We start from the raw sequence: 12,080 nt of genomic DNA, 5'->3' as shown, positions 1-12,080 counted from the left end.
AATTCAGAAACAATTACGATTTCCAGAATAAATACAGGATCATTACACTAATCCATACTGCTCCTCTTTCCCCTCTGTCTTGGGAATGGCACTGCGTGAGGGACATACCAGTTTGCAGGTAACCTTACCATCACAAGGTCCCTCACCTACAGCATGCTGAGGGGCTGAGATCCAGGAATAAGCAGGTTTACAGAGGAAAAACAGTATCTCATCTGACTGGGATTTGCTGTAGGAGACTGGAGAGGAACAGAAGGATCCAAGTACATACCACTTTTTTACATCCTAGAAGGGAGACAGTGAGTCCATAGCAGGCAAGGGATTGCCATCCTCCTTGGGATATCTGACAATGCAATTATGGTGAACTGTACAACTGCTTCAGATCTGTTGATATCTTATTGCCTAGACAAGGAAAATGAAGACATTATTTCTGAAGATCTGTGCTTTTTTATACAAACAATATAAACAATATGATAAGGAGTTTCAGAGAGTAACAGAAATCAAGAGGTTCTTTTGGTACCATCAGAGTTACAACCTGTAACTTTAATACGGAATATTTCAAGTATTATCAAGCAGAGATAATCAGACTTTGGTTTAATTGCTCCCTTTGTGAAAAGACTTTATTAAATTAATTAACCAAGTTATCTTCTCAGAGCACGATCCATTACTAATTCTAAGATTATTGACCTTTTCATTTGGAAGTCATTGTTTGGCATCACACTGGATTTTACAATTAGCATACACTAGCAAGCTTATAAAACTCAAGGACTCCTCTAAGGACCCAAGAGACTGCAAAATGAAAATATTCCTAAGTATGCTCAGAAATTACCATTATGCACAGTCATCTTGATCCCAGGCAAGGCAGGCACTAAGAATTTAAGCAACCATTGACAGCACAAATCCCAGGTGAGCTTACTACGAGAAAATTCTCTTTTCTCTTGTCCAGCCAACATTGACTTACATACTAATCGAATTGCACCACCAAGGGTCTCCATTTCGCCCTCCAAGCTTTACCTCGCAGGAACACCTATACAATACCACGGCATTCCCCAGGTCGCACTGACTTTGTATTCCTTTCTCACACTCTACTTTGGAAATCACTAATCACAAAGTCTTCAGCTTCCATGCAAACAAAAAGTGATCATTACCAATTGACAGGGAAGCTGTTGCATAAGAGAAGAGAAAAGCTTCCTGAGCACCCACAGACTACGCTGAGTGGAAAAGGCTATTAAAATAGCACTACTAGCATTCCTAATAATCTACCTAACTATAGACAACAAAGGAAGCCTGACTCTAAGTGAGGAAAAGTAAGAGTTAAATTTGTACAATACCACTGAGGAAGTGGAAGAGTTAAATCAATCATATCTATCACACGATGAAAATTGATGAAAAAAGTAGTTACAGGAAGAGGTAACCAGGCAAAGCAGATATACAATATTGCACAATGCAGCCTGTCATTATCTAAAGGAAGTTTCATTTACAATACAAGGTAATTAACACAAGGCCCCTGAGTTCCTGTCCTTCTTCTTGCTCTTCTAAATTACTTTCTTTGCCCTCACTTCTTTCCATGCTTCCTCCATTTCTCCACAGGTGCCCTTTCCATAAGCAATGACAGATTAGCACGCAGGTAATTTCTTTCTACCTTAATTTTGTTAGTGCATAAGTTTGTGTGCTGACTGTAGGACCCCAAGTGGTATTGGCCTTAACTTCTACAAGAGACATGCACAGGCTTCTTTCTCCTTAGAGAAGTACCTCCCTTACAGAAAAAACTCACCAGAATATCCAAATCTTTCCTCTCAAGAGCAAACACCTCTGAGTTTTCCCAGGGTACACATTAAACCACCCAGTGCAAGACTGCAAATACGACATCAAGAAGTAAAACAATAAACAAGGCATGTAGCAGCCTGTTGTTCAAAGATAACAATAAACGAGCAGAACTCCTGATGTCCCAGCTTGACAGAAGACCATCTGGCTTTGACCTTGCTATGAACCAGTGCAGAAGATCCTCTCCCCAGCAGCAGCAGTGAGCATGAACCCTCCATTAGTGCCAAAGAGGTCTGGGCACAGGCACAAGCCACAGCAAAAAGCCTCTGGAGGGAAGTCTTCTACCTACAGGGCACTCGTTCTGATCTGCTCCTGAACTGCTCAGTGGTTGCTTTACCCCTAGCTGCCCAAAAAGCAAAGCTTTTTTCGATACTGTAGTATCAAAAGGCCAGACTGCCATGAAAGCAGAGACCTAAGCCCAACTCAGTGGGAGAAACCTTCTTTTTCTGTAACTCCTGATTTCTTGTTATTCTCCACATGGCAAGTTAATTACTTTTTTCTAGCCAATATCATCTTGAATTGGGTGAGAAGCATTTTCACACGGATTTATACACCTGCACACATGGTTCATTCATTGCTGGAAGGGGGAAAACAGTAAATTTTTCAGCAAGTGAGAACAACCAAACAGCCAACCCCCCATCTTTTCTAAGGATAACAATCATTCATTTGGCTACACACAAACACTGAGCTAAGAATTCTTTCCAGTATTCATAAGCAGCTTCTTACAACATGTAACATCAGGACAATATTGCTGTCCCTGTCTTTTCTCCAAATAAAGGAGAGTAAGGGATGTGACCTGCACACACAACTGCTGATTTATCTTGCGCTGACTAGGAGGAACTACATTGTCAGCAAGACAATTTCTCATGATTACAGTGTTTCCTACCCCCACTGAGACCAGAAGTCCATGTTCTGAATGTAAGAAGAGAAGCTACAAACAGTTCAGGTACAAGACACAACGCATGTATAGCATGTACAAGCTAAATGAGTCCTCTATGTAAAAGATAGATGACACATACTCTAATTAAAGGTTAGTCAACGAGTATAATGACTAGAAGCCGAACATGAGATGATAATCTTGATTACAGGTTGGTCAGACAGCTCGAAGTAATAAATTGCCTCCATGTTCCTAGAAACAACTTTGTGAACTTTTGATGAGAAGATTACCATGTCCTTCTCCATCACTTGAGACTTTTTCTTCCCTTTAAACAGCCCACACAATCAACACTTGTTTCTTAGCCCCCTGCTTCGACTGGTGCTGAAACACTAGTGGGGTGAAATGCTACACAGTGAATATTAACCTTGACCTGCCAGACTCAACAGTGGTTTGAACCTTTCACAGCCTGTGCCCATCTGTACTCTGCAGGGCTGCAACCTGCACCCTCACTGTGCCACTGTGTCCCAATGCAGCTGAAGAAACTGTTTTCCTTCCATGGGCTGCCTAGGCTCTTTACTTCCACACTTCATAAGCATCATTTCAGCCAGCCCTGCCTTGCCAGTGTGTCTCACTGAACTTCTTTCAGCCCACACAGCTGCCTCCCTCACACCCTCCTCATGTGTTAGCTCAGCAGTAATCACTGCATGCCTTACGCCATCTCCTCCCGGATCCCGTTCACACAGCTCTCCTCCAGAGCTTCCTAGCTGTCCTAGACCATCTCTTTCTTCCCATTTCAGTCCTTCTCCATAGCTGCTTCCCTCACATCTCCAAGCATGATCACATCCTTCGTGGTGTGCTGACGCACCCCACTGACCCTTCCTTCAAGACAACAGAGCTGAGCCATCCCTCAGCCTCAGGAGGGAACCTCTCAGCCCTCACCACCCTGACAGTGTCCTCTGCTGCTCCACACCCTCCTTTCTCCCACCTTTCCCCACTCAAACAGCCCCCCTCTTCCCCAGTCTGCCTTATATTCCTATGCATACTTCAGGCCTTTTCACACTCAGCCATAACTCAACCCCTTTGTCAATCAAACTCTAATACCCTAGAACCACAAGCCTCTTTTATTCCTCTCCTCCAAGTAAAGTGCACTTCCTTTCCACAGTCTCCAGTGAGCTTCTGTAAAGCCCCAGGGCTCCCCTTAAGTCACTGTAATGTCACAAGTGACTCCACTCATTCTCCTGTGCCCCTTGCTGTGGGGATCACACCCCTGTTCTCCTGCCTCCATGGCCATGGCTCGTATCCATCATCCTGCACCCCAAACAGCTTGTTCCAGAGCTGCTCTCCATCCCAGCAGTTGACCTGCCTCTACTGCCATACCTGCCAGAAAATGGGGGGAGGAAGGAGGGAAGAGGGGAATAGGAACCATCTTCCCCAAAACTCATCTCTGGACATCAGATGAAGAATGACCTCCGATTGACAGAGTTTTTGGGAATGACACCTAACTGAGCTTTTTTCTAATGGCCTCTTGGAGCAAGCCTGAATAGATACTTGCATTACAGCATAGTATCTTCTTAATAGCAACCACTCCACCATACATCTTCTTTTCTCCGTTAAGCAGAGAAACAGCAAGGGGGACTGGAAACCTGTTACCGTCTTATTTTATTGGGATGGTATGAACTACCTGTCTTATAATTATGGATAGCAGTTGTGTAAGAATACTCAGAGAATGAGTGCTTAATCTAAAAAGAAAAATAAATGGTTACCAATATTTATTTAAATACTAAAGAAAAAAGTATAGTGCAATAGTTCCCCCTACTGACAGCACAAAATCGAATTACTAATCAGGTTTGTTTCCTGGGTGGTCCTCAAATTACTAATTCAATGTCCCGATGGGGCACCTACAGAGGCTTACAGTAAACCATGTGACAATCAGCTACCTTAGAAAACGGTGAAGATTTGCCAAATGGTAGAGAACAAAATCTGACAAAGCTGCAGTTGACCCCTATGATGATTTATCACATATAGAGAAGGACAGTATGCAGTCTTACGGGAATGTTATAAAATGTATGTGAGTGTTTGTATTCTGAATGAAATGCCAGCATGTTCATCAGCAAAAACAGAAATGTGAGTGAAGTGCAGCTGTATTGCTCCCTGTGCCTGCTGAAACACAGAGGACAGATGGCAGCTCTGAGAAGAGACTTGCCAAACTCTGTGTGCATTTGGGGACTGACCTCTTCGGACAGAGAACAAGTTTGACATTCAATCTGGTTCACAGTTCCCAGCAAAAGGCAGTGAAAATGTTGTCATTCTGCTCTAGTACCAGCTCTTTTGAGCCAGTGGTGGCTCAGTTAAATCAAAACCAAGAACAGCCACTCACAGAAGTCAAAATGCAGTTTGGGACTAGATGGGTGCCTGGTAATGAAGAGCAACAGCAGCATTCCTCCAGCCTCATATACCTATAGTTGTAAAGCGAACATGGTTCTGCACTCTGGTCATTCAGAAACAAAATAAGATTGTGAAGAAAATCCTCTAGTACATTATGTCCCATCTCACTTGAAAAGGGTAATGAACAAATATGCAATGATACAACATAAAATAATAACAAATTAAAAGAGAGTCTATTGAAACATGAACCAGACCACGCAGCTCTATAAATCAGGACTTTGCAGACTTCTTTCATGATCCTGGCTCTCTGTATACAAATGCACCTGAAAAACTGCTCGATGCTATTAAAGCCGAATCTCATTTCAAGCATGTGTGCAGTAAATACAATGTCTACACAGCTGATATTCAGACACGGGTCAGCTGCTGACACCTGTATGCCGTCTTCTAGAATCTGGCTACATGTCAAAGCTTCTACCCTTGCTTTCAATTCTGCCTCTGCTCTAACTGGAAAACATAATTACCCCTCAGTAGGGACATGCACCTTCCTCTTGACTACCTCTCCGGCACCTGGCTCGTCACTTGAACCAGGTATCACTCTCCTCCCAGCACACAGAGTGTGTAGTAGCACTCGGTCAGCACCCTGGCAGGTTCTCTGAGAATGCCTCTTACTCCAGGTTTGCACAGCCTGGCACAGAAAAACCTTGCCAGTGAGGTTTCTGGTGAGACAAAATATGAGAGTAAAACAGTAGTCAGTCTAAAGGATCCTTCTTAAGGCAGATTGCAGCTGCTTCGCATCACGCCAGAGCTACAATCCTACCACTCAGGCTCTATGCCGAGGGAAGATGGATTTGAAATGGTCGTAATTCAGCATTTTCCACTCAGTTTGGTTTTGGGAGCATTGTACCTCCTGTTACAGAAATCCTCTTTCCAATAATGTACTTCTTTAGGGAAAAAACACTTGGAGCCTGTCTTCACTGCCATAACCCTCACTGTAAGAATATTATTTACAGGTTGGATGTTGGATCATTAACTCCTCGGGGCAGGGACCAAACCTCGGAGAGAAGCTCCTGCATCCCGGGTACTGCCTGAAACGAGGGATGCTGTAGGAAGCCACGGCACACGCCGTTTTTTACCAAGCCCTTTGCCTTCGAACGGGCGCTCACCAGCGCAGGAGCGGACGGTGCCAGCCTCGCCGCGCCGCCCCACAGCCCTACGGGGACACAGGCGGGCTGGGGGCCCCGCGGGCGCACCCCGCCTGACGCACAGGAAGGCCGCTCGCTGCCTCCGGCGCCGGGCGCGGCATAAAGCTGGGAGCGGGCAGGAGGCAGCAGCCGCCGGCGGCAGCAGGGCTCGGCCGGGACCCGCGGGCGCAGGCAAGTGGGGACCGGGGGGCGGCGGGGACGGGGCTGCTCCGGCTGGGGGCGGCGGCGCGGCTCTGTGCCGCGGGCGATGCTCGCGTAGCGTTTAGCAGGGGCTAATCCGGCTGCAGTTAAACCATCACTCGGCCGCATCAGAAGCGGGGCGCGCAGCCGCTGCGCTCTGACTATTGACACCGCCTGCCTCTTGCTGCTCGCCGTTACACGTTGCCCGCTCCTGCCAGCGGCCTTCGCGGCGATCCAGAACAAACAGCGGCTATCTCGGCTTTTTTAGCTTCTCGCGCAAGTCCTTGTGTGCAGTGTCTGGGAAATGTATGCCGGTATGCGCTGTACCCAGCGCCGTTACAAAACCCCCATTTACAAACTGCCCCCACGTGTCCATGTGTTTGAGCATCCCCGCACGCTGGTCCACAGAAGGCTGGAGTGGGTTGCAGCCTGCACAAAAACTTGCTTTTTTCCCTTTCTTTTCTTTAGGTAATAATATTGAGTTTTCTTACTTATCTTTTTGGGACATCACAATCACCAGAAATTGCAATTAAAATCACACTAAAATGGAACAGGCTTACAGATCTTCATTTTAGTTCTGAGTGTTACTAATGCACCATGACTTGGTTCCTTGCACCTCAAGAAATGAGGCCCATGGTTCTTTAGAACTCCCGGTATAGCAAGGCAGACAGTGAAACACTCCTATATACTACTCCTTTTCAGCAATGTAAAGAAACGGGGTAAATGTTAGGCAATATATTTTCCTCTCTCAACGGAGCTAATAAAGAGGAGAAGAATGTCACTGGGTACATTCCCACTGATGTTATATACAGTGTCCTTGATACCACACACAGAGTTATCCCATCCAGCCTTTGTTAAGGAGAAACTAAAACCTGTCACCTTTACTTTTGCATGAGTAAGTACTCAGGACACTGTTACACCTTGATGTATTTCATGATTTTATTTTTTTTTCCCCTCTGACTTAAGGAAACGCAAAATGAAAGACCACAGCATTAAAAATGTGATGTATTCTCTACTTCAAACTGTTGACATTCTGAAACTATGATTCACAGTTGGAAATAGAAAAGCTGTTTATGGAAAGGTCAGCTTTCCATAAAAATGTCAATTTTGATGAAATCTCATCTTTTTTTTTTCTCCAGAAAAATTCCTATGAGAAGTGTTCAAACAGATGTAATATGTTTGGACAGAGCCTTGGGTGACATGGTTTAATGTGAGGTGTCCCTGCCCATGTCAGGGGGGTTGGAACTTGATGATCTCAAGGTTCTTTCCAACCCTAACTATTCTATGATTCTGTGTTAACCTACTGCAGTGCAATCTTCAGACCGTATCTGGATTCTGTGTAGTTTGTTAACACAAACACCCTAATTAAAGGGAAGACAACCTCTGGTATGGGTGTCAGGGTGGGCAAAGCCCACTGGAGGACTGATATCCCAGGGCACAGGCCTTAGAGCATCCTCCTCCTCAGCTCATCCATGATGGACTGTTCTCAGCTCTGACTTTTTATCTGCATGACACATCTAGAATTACAGCCTGGTGTTGCCTGCCCTCAGGCAGTGTGTTATCTTTAGTCTTTCCTGCATTGGAAAAAATCACAATGAAAATGGTGTCTTCACCTGTAGGATTAATGATGGGTAATCGGGTGAAGCCCCAGATTGCAGGTACCAGAAAGGTAATGTTCTCCTAAGCAGAGAGTGTCATTCAGGCTGAGGTGTCTACGTGGAGAGCCTGCTCACCCAAAACAATCTGTTTACTCCATGGAGAGAAGCAGGTATTAATTCAGCCCAGCTAACATCTGGAGCAACCAAGCTCCTAACTCCAGTATCTCAGTGAACAACCCAAACTTGCTTGGGATAGTTTTTCCAGTAGAATTTCAGAGCCTGTCATTGGGCTATTTATGCTACACTTAGTACAATGCTACTCTTGCTTTTCTTATAGTTTTCATATGACTTTACGTTTCCCATTTTTCTTTCTGTAACATCAAATCTCAGAATTCTGTGGCAATTACAACAGAAAAGATGTACTAGATAAACAATTTACGTTGGAAAACAAACAGTGCTCTCCAAACAGAACCTATGGGGCTCGAGGAACAGCACAGTAACATACAACTATTATGGCATCAGGAAAAAACGGGGTAATATAAATTCACTAGGAAGGGGGCAAATTTGTTGTTTTCTACTACTCTTTCATAAGAATAGTTTTGCCTGGATTTGCGGAGTACAATCTTAACCTTTTTCTCTTGGTGAGAGATGCTGTGTAAATCTGCGTTTTATAAGCATCATACAGTACCCCAAAACATTTGCATTAAGGAAGGAAATTGGCAGAGGTGCCCATACAAGTGTAAGAGCGAGAACTTCTTTTAATGGTCTTACTCCCTCCTCTCTCTTTTCTCCCTCTTCCCTCTCTTTCTTCACCTCTTTTCTCCCTCTTCCCTTTATCCGAGTAACTTTACTCAAGTACTGTCTGTTTCGAAAGACAAAATAAACAGAAACATTAAAATACATAACAAGAACTACCCTGAAAGCAATTAATGCACTTTGGATTATTACTTCATATTCACCTTTCAGTGGCAAAGATGTTTTATCTTCTCTTTTGCAGTATGTCCCAATGGAGTCAAGTTCAGCAACTGGAAATAAAGTTTTTGGAGCAGGTAGACCAGTTCTATGACGATAACTTCCCTATGGAAATCCGGCACTTACTAGCACAATGGATAGAAAGCCAAGATTGGTAGGATTCAGTTTATTCCCTTCTCATATGATTTCAGTCAAGACTAATCCTTTCATTATCTGCCATATTTTAGGGTGCTCATTTGTGAACTATGCAGGCCTCTGCACCCCAAGAATAGTATTCCACTAGTAATGGATTTAGCCCATTGACCAGTCAAGGTTTAAATTTAAGGAATGTCTGGAGGTGAGGTTTCATTTGAACTTAATCCTAAACAAAATCTAGTAAAAATTGTCTAGCAAATTAATGGCATTACAGGTTTTTCGTAGAAAAAACCCCACAAAACCAACTCAAGTTAGTTTTCAATGGAAATGTTATATATTTACCTCTTACATCATAAAACTCCTCACTTGTCTCTGCTGAAAGCTGGATATATAATCTTGGAGAACAAGCCAGCCATTCACAGGAATTGTTCTCTAGAAGATGAATTTATGCACAAATCTGCATCAAACTCATTGGCTAGTTATCTTGAGAAAATTAACTGAACTACATGTCAAAACAAAGCTTGTATTAGTCATGCCAGAAAGAGGCATCTTAATTTTTCATGCAAAATCCACAAGACTATTGGAGGACTACTGCAATAAAAAGGAGAAAAATCTGGAATGGAATATAGATTTTCCTTACTGTTTATAGCTCAGTGTTTATGAGACTGTAGAAACATGGGAAACATTAAAATCTCCTTTTCAACAGATTTAGCATGCATATCTCAAAACCAGACATCTGCCGTTTGTGGAACAAGGAGAGAGAATATCCCAAGGACAAGGATGTCATGCAGTCCAAAGTCTATCTTCCTCTATTTAGCTCACTAATGTTATTGCCTTTCATGTTCCATAAACAGCAGAACCAGTAAAGCCTGATTGTGTTTGTGTCCTTTGTCCCCTACACACCCTTCACCAGTAGCTGCAGAGTCTTCCTGTATCTCCAAATATTTCGGCCGGGCGAAGGCTCATCTGGTGCCTGGTGTGAAGATCTGTATCTGCTGACTGGCCATCTGGCTGTTGCCTCCTGCAGCAAGTTATTACTGCCATTTTCCTCAGTGGAGGCACTAATTTGGATTCCTCCCCTCTACCAACCTGCCAGTTTTACATGAAATCTGTAAGAACATACTATCTTTTGGACTTCGAGATGGCCCAGTGTCAACTTTGAAATGATATCTGTGTGACTGGCAGAGGGAGAGGGACAGCATTCATAAGCCCCACGTCCTCTGAGAAGTGGGCTAAAAATGATTAAATATTCACTGGACCAGAGACTAGAAAACCCCAGTTGTTCCCCCTCTGGCTGACTCCATAGGCTGTGCTAAGAACATCCTCACCCTGTCTGTATATATATACATATCTACATGAATATAAATAAAAAGATCATAAAGTAAATCATTCCAAACCTCTAACTATGTGCAAGTCACTATATATTTAAAGCCTTTCTTTTCCTGCCTAGATTTCTGAACAGATTGTAGTATTCTGTACAGATAGATTGACACTCAATGACATTTTAAACATGCGTGGTTCTCGATTGTTGATTCTTTAGGGAGGCTGCATCCAACAATGAAGCAATGGCAACGATCCTGTTGCAGAATTTGCTGATACAAGTAGATGAACAGCTGGGCCGGGTTTCACAGGAGAAGAATCTCCTCTTAATACACAACCTGAAACGAATCAGGAAGCTGCTGCAGGTGGGTCGTTACTGCAGATGACAAATTACACACTGATTTCTAAAGGCAGTGCCCAGCCTCTGCCGAACAGTTTGTTCCTGTGCACAGCTCAGAGCTGTCCTGATTGCTATGGACTCCCAGCAGCTATGGGAAGACCAAGCCTTCAACTAGATAATTCAAAATAATAATTCCACTAGCTGTTACTTTGTGGAACAATAATTCACATTTTAATGCATGCTGCTCATTTGCAAGTGCTGTGGCTTCTTAGCTCTGTGTGTGTCTGTGTTTCAATGAGACTTTGCAGTGCTTATGGATGTTCATGTTTATCATCAATGTAGTTACCACCTTCCAGACACAGATACTTAACTATGGAATAAAAATACACATTTGGGGCTTAAAGCAGCAACCTGAAAAAGGAACCCCTGTAAATCATTAGTATGTTTGCTGGTTTATGCTTAGCTGGGATTATTTGTTATGAATAGCTTAAAGGATTTTCCGTTAGGCTTCTGCAAAATGATATTTATTTTGATTGGCTGAATGTTTCTCTAATAATTGTTTATCTAAGGCAAGGATTCTCAGAGTTCCACCTCATTAGTCACTTACTTCCTGATATCTATCTGTCTTCTGCATAAAACAGATATTCATCTAAGCTTAATGAAAGTTTGGGGTTTTTTTCTCTCCTTTGATGGTGTTTTCCATCAGTACTTAAATGACAATTACATTGCTTGCAAAATATTTTCTTTATTTGAGATATATATATATATATATATACTGGTCTGGAAAATCTTAGCATAACCCTACCAGTTGTTTTGTTTTCTTTATGGCTCTGTGTCTTTCTATTCTTTATCCCTAATGGAGGTCTCTTAAAAATGTGACAGTATTTCCATTGTTACCACTTTTTCTTCCGGTGTTATGCAAGCAGTCTCATGAAACTTAAAACTGAAATTGCTTTTGTTTCTTTTCTGGTTTGTGTAGCAGCACTATCCATGATTTCAGTACTGCTCAAACACCAGATTTACTTAACTGCTTCTGGAGCTAACTGCATAAAAGGTTAATCCTGTTATTTCTGGCATGGTCTTGGCACACTTTACCACAGTAGGACCAAGACAGAGCTGCATCACCTTAATAGAGGTATCCTCCCACAGTAGCATACACATAGAAAGAGCATTTCAGGTCACTGAATTGCACTGGTGTATTCCTGGCTTAAAACATTGTGCATTTATGATTATACCACCACAATGTGCAC

At 43.0% G+C, this 12,080-nt stretch overlaps 1 protein-coding gene across 5 annotated transcripts in view; it reads left to right on the top strand.

The window, feature by feature from the left end:
• The first annotated feature begins 6,301 nt into the window (after positions 1-6,301).
• Positions 6,302-12,080, top strand: part of STAT4 (signal transducer and activator of transcription 4) — a 41,937-nt gene continuing 36,158 nt past the window's right edge. For 2 of the 5 annotated variants that reach the window (XM_065669940.1, XM_065669939.1), the window contains exons 1-3: positions 6,302-6,456; positions 9,061-9,189; positions 10,711-10,855. In XM_065669940.1, coding sequence (XP_065526012.1) covers positions 9,062-9,189; positions 10,711-10,855 — 273 coding nt within the window. In that variant the 5' untranslated portion in view covers positions 6,302-6,456; position 9,061. Of the gene's footprint in view, positions 6,457-9,060; positions 9,190-10,710; positions 10,856-12,080 lie in introns of those variants that run through there. The other 3 variants (XM_065669941.1, XM_065669938.1, XM_065669942.1) reach the window with 2 other exon arrangements.

The sequence above is a fragment of the Lathamus discolor genome, chromosome 3 (assembly GCF_037157495.1).
Source record: "Lathamus discolor isolate bLatDis1 chromosome 3, bLatDis1.hap1, whole genome shotgun sequence".
Taxonomy (NCBI): Eukaryota; Metazoa; Chordata; class Aves; order Psittaciformes; family Psittacidae; genus Lathamus; species Lathamus discolor.
The sequence above is the reverse complement of the archived record's forward strand: the minus strand, read 5'-3'. Positions and strand labels throughout refer to the sequence as shown.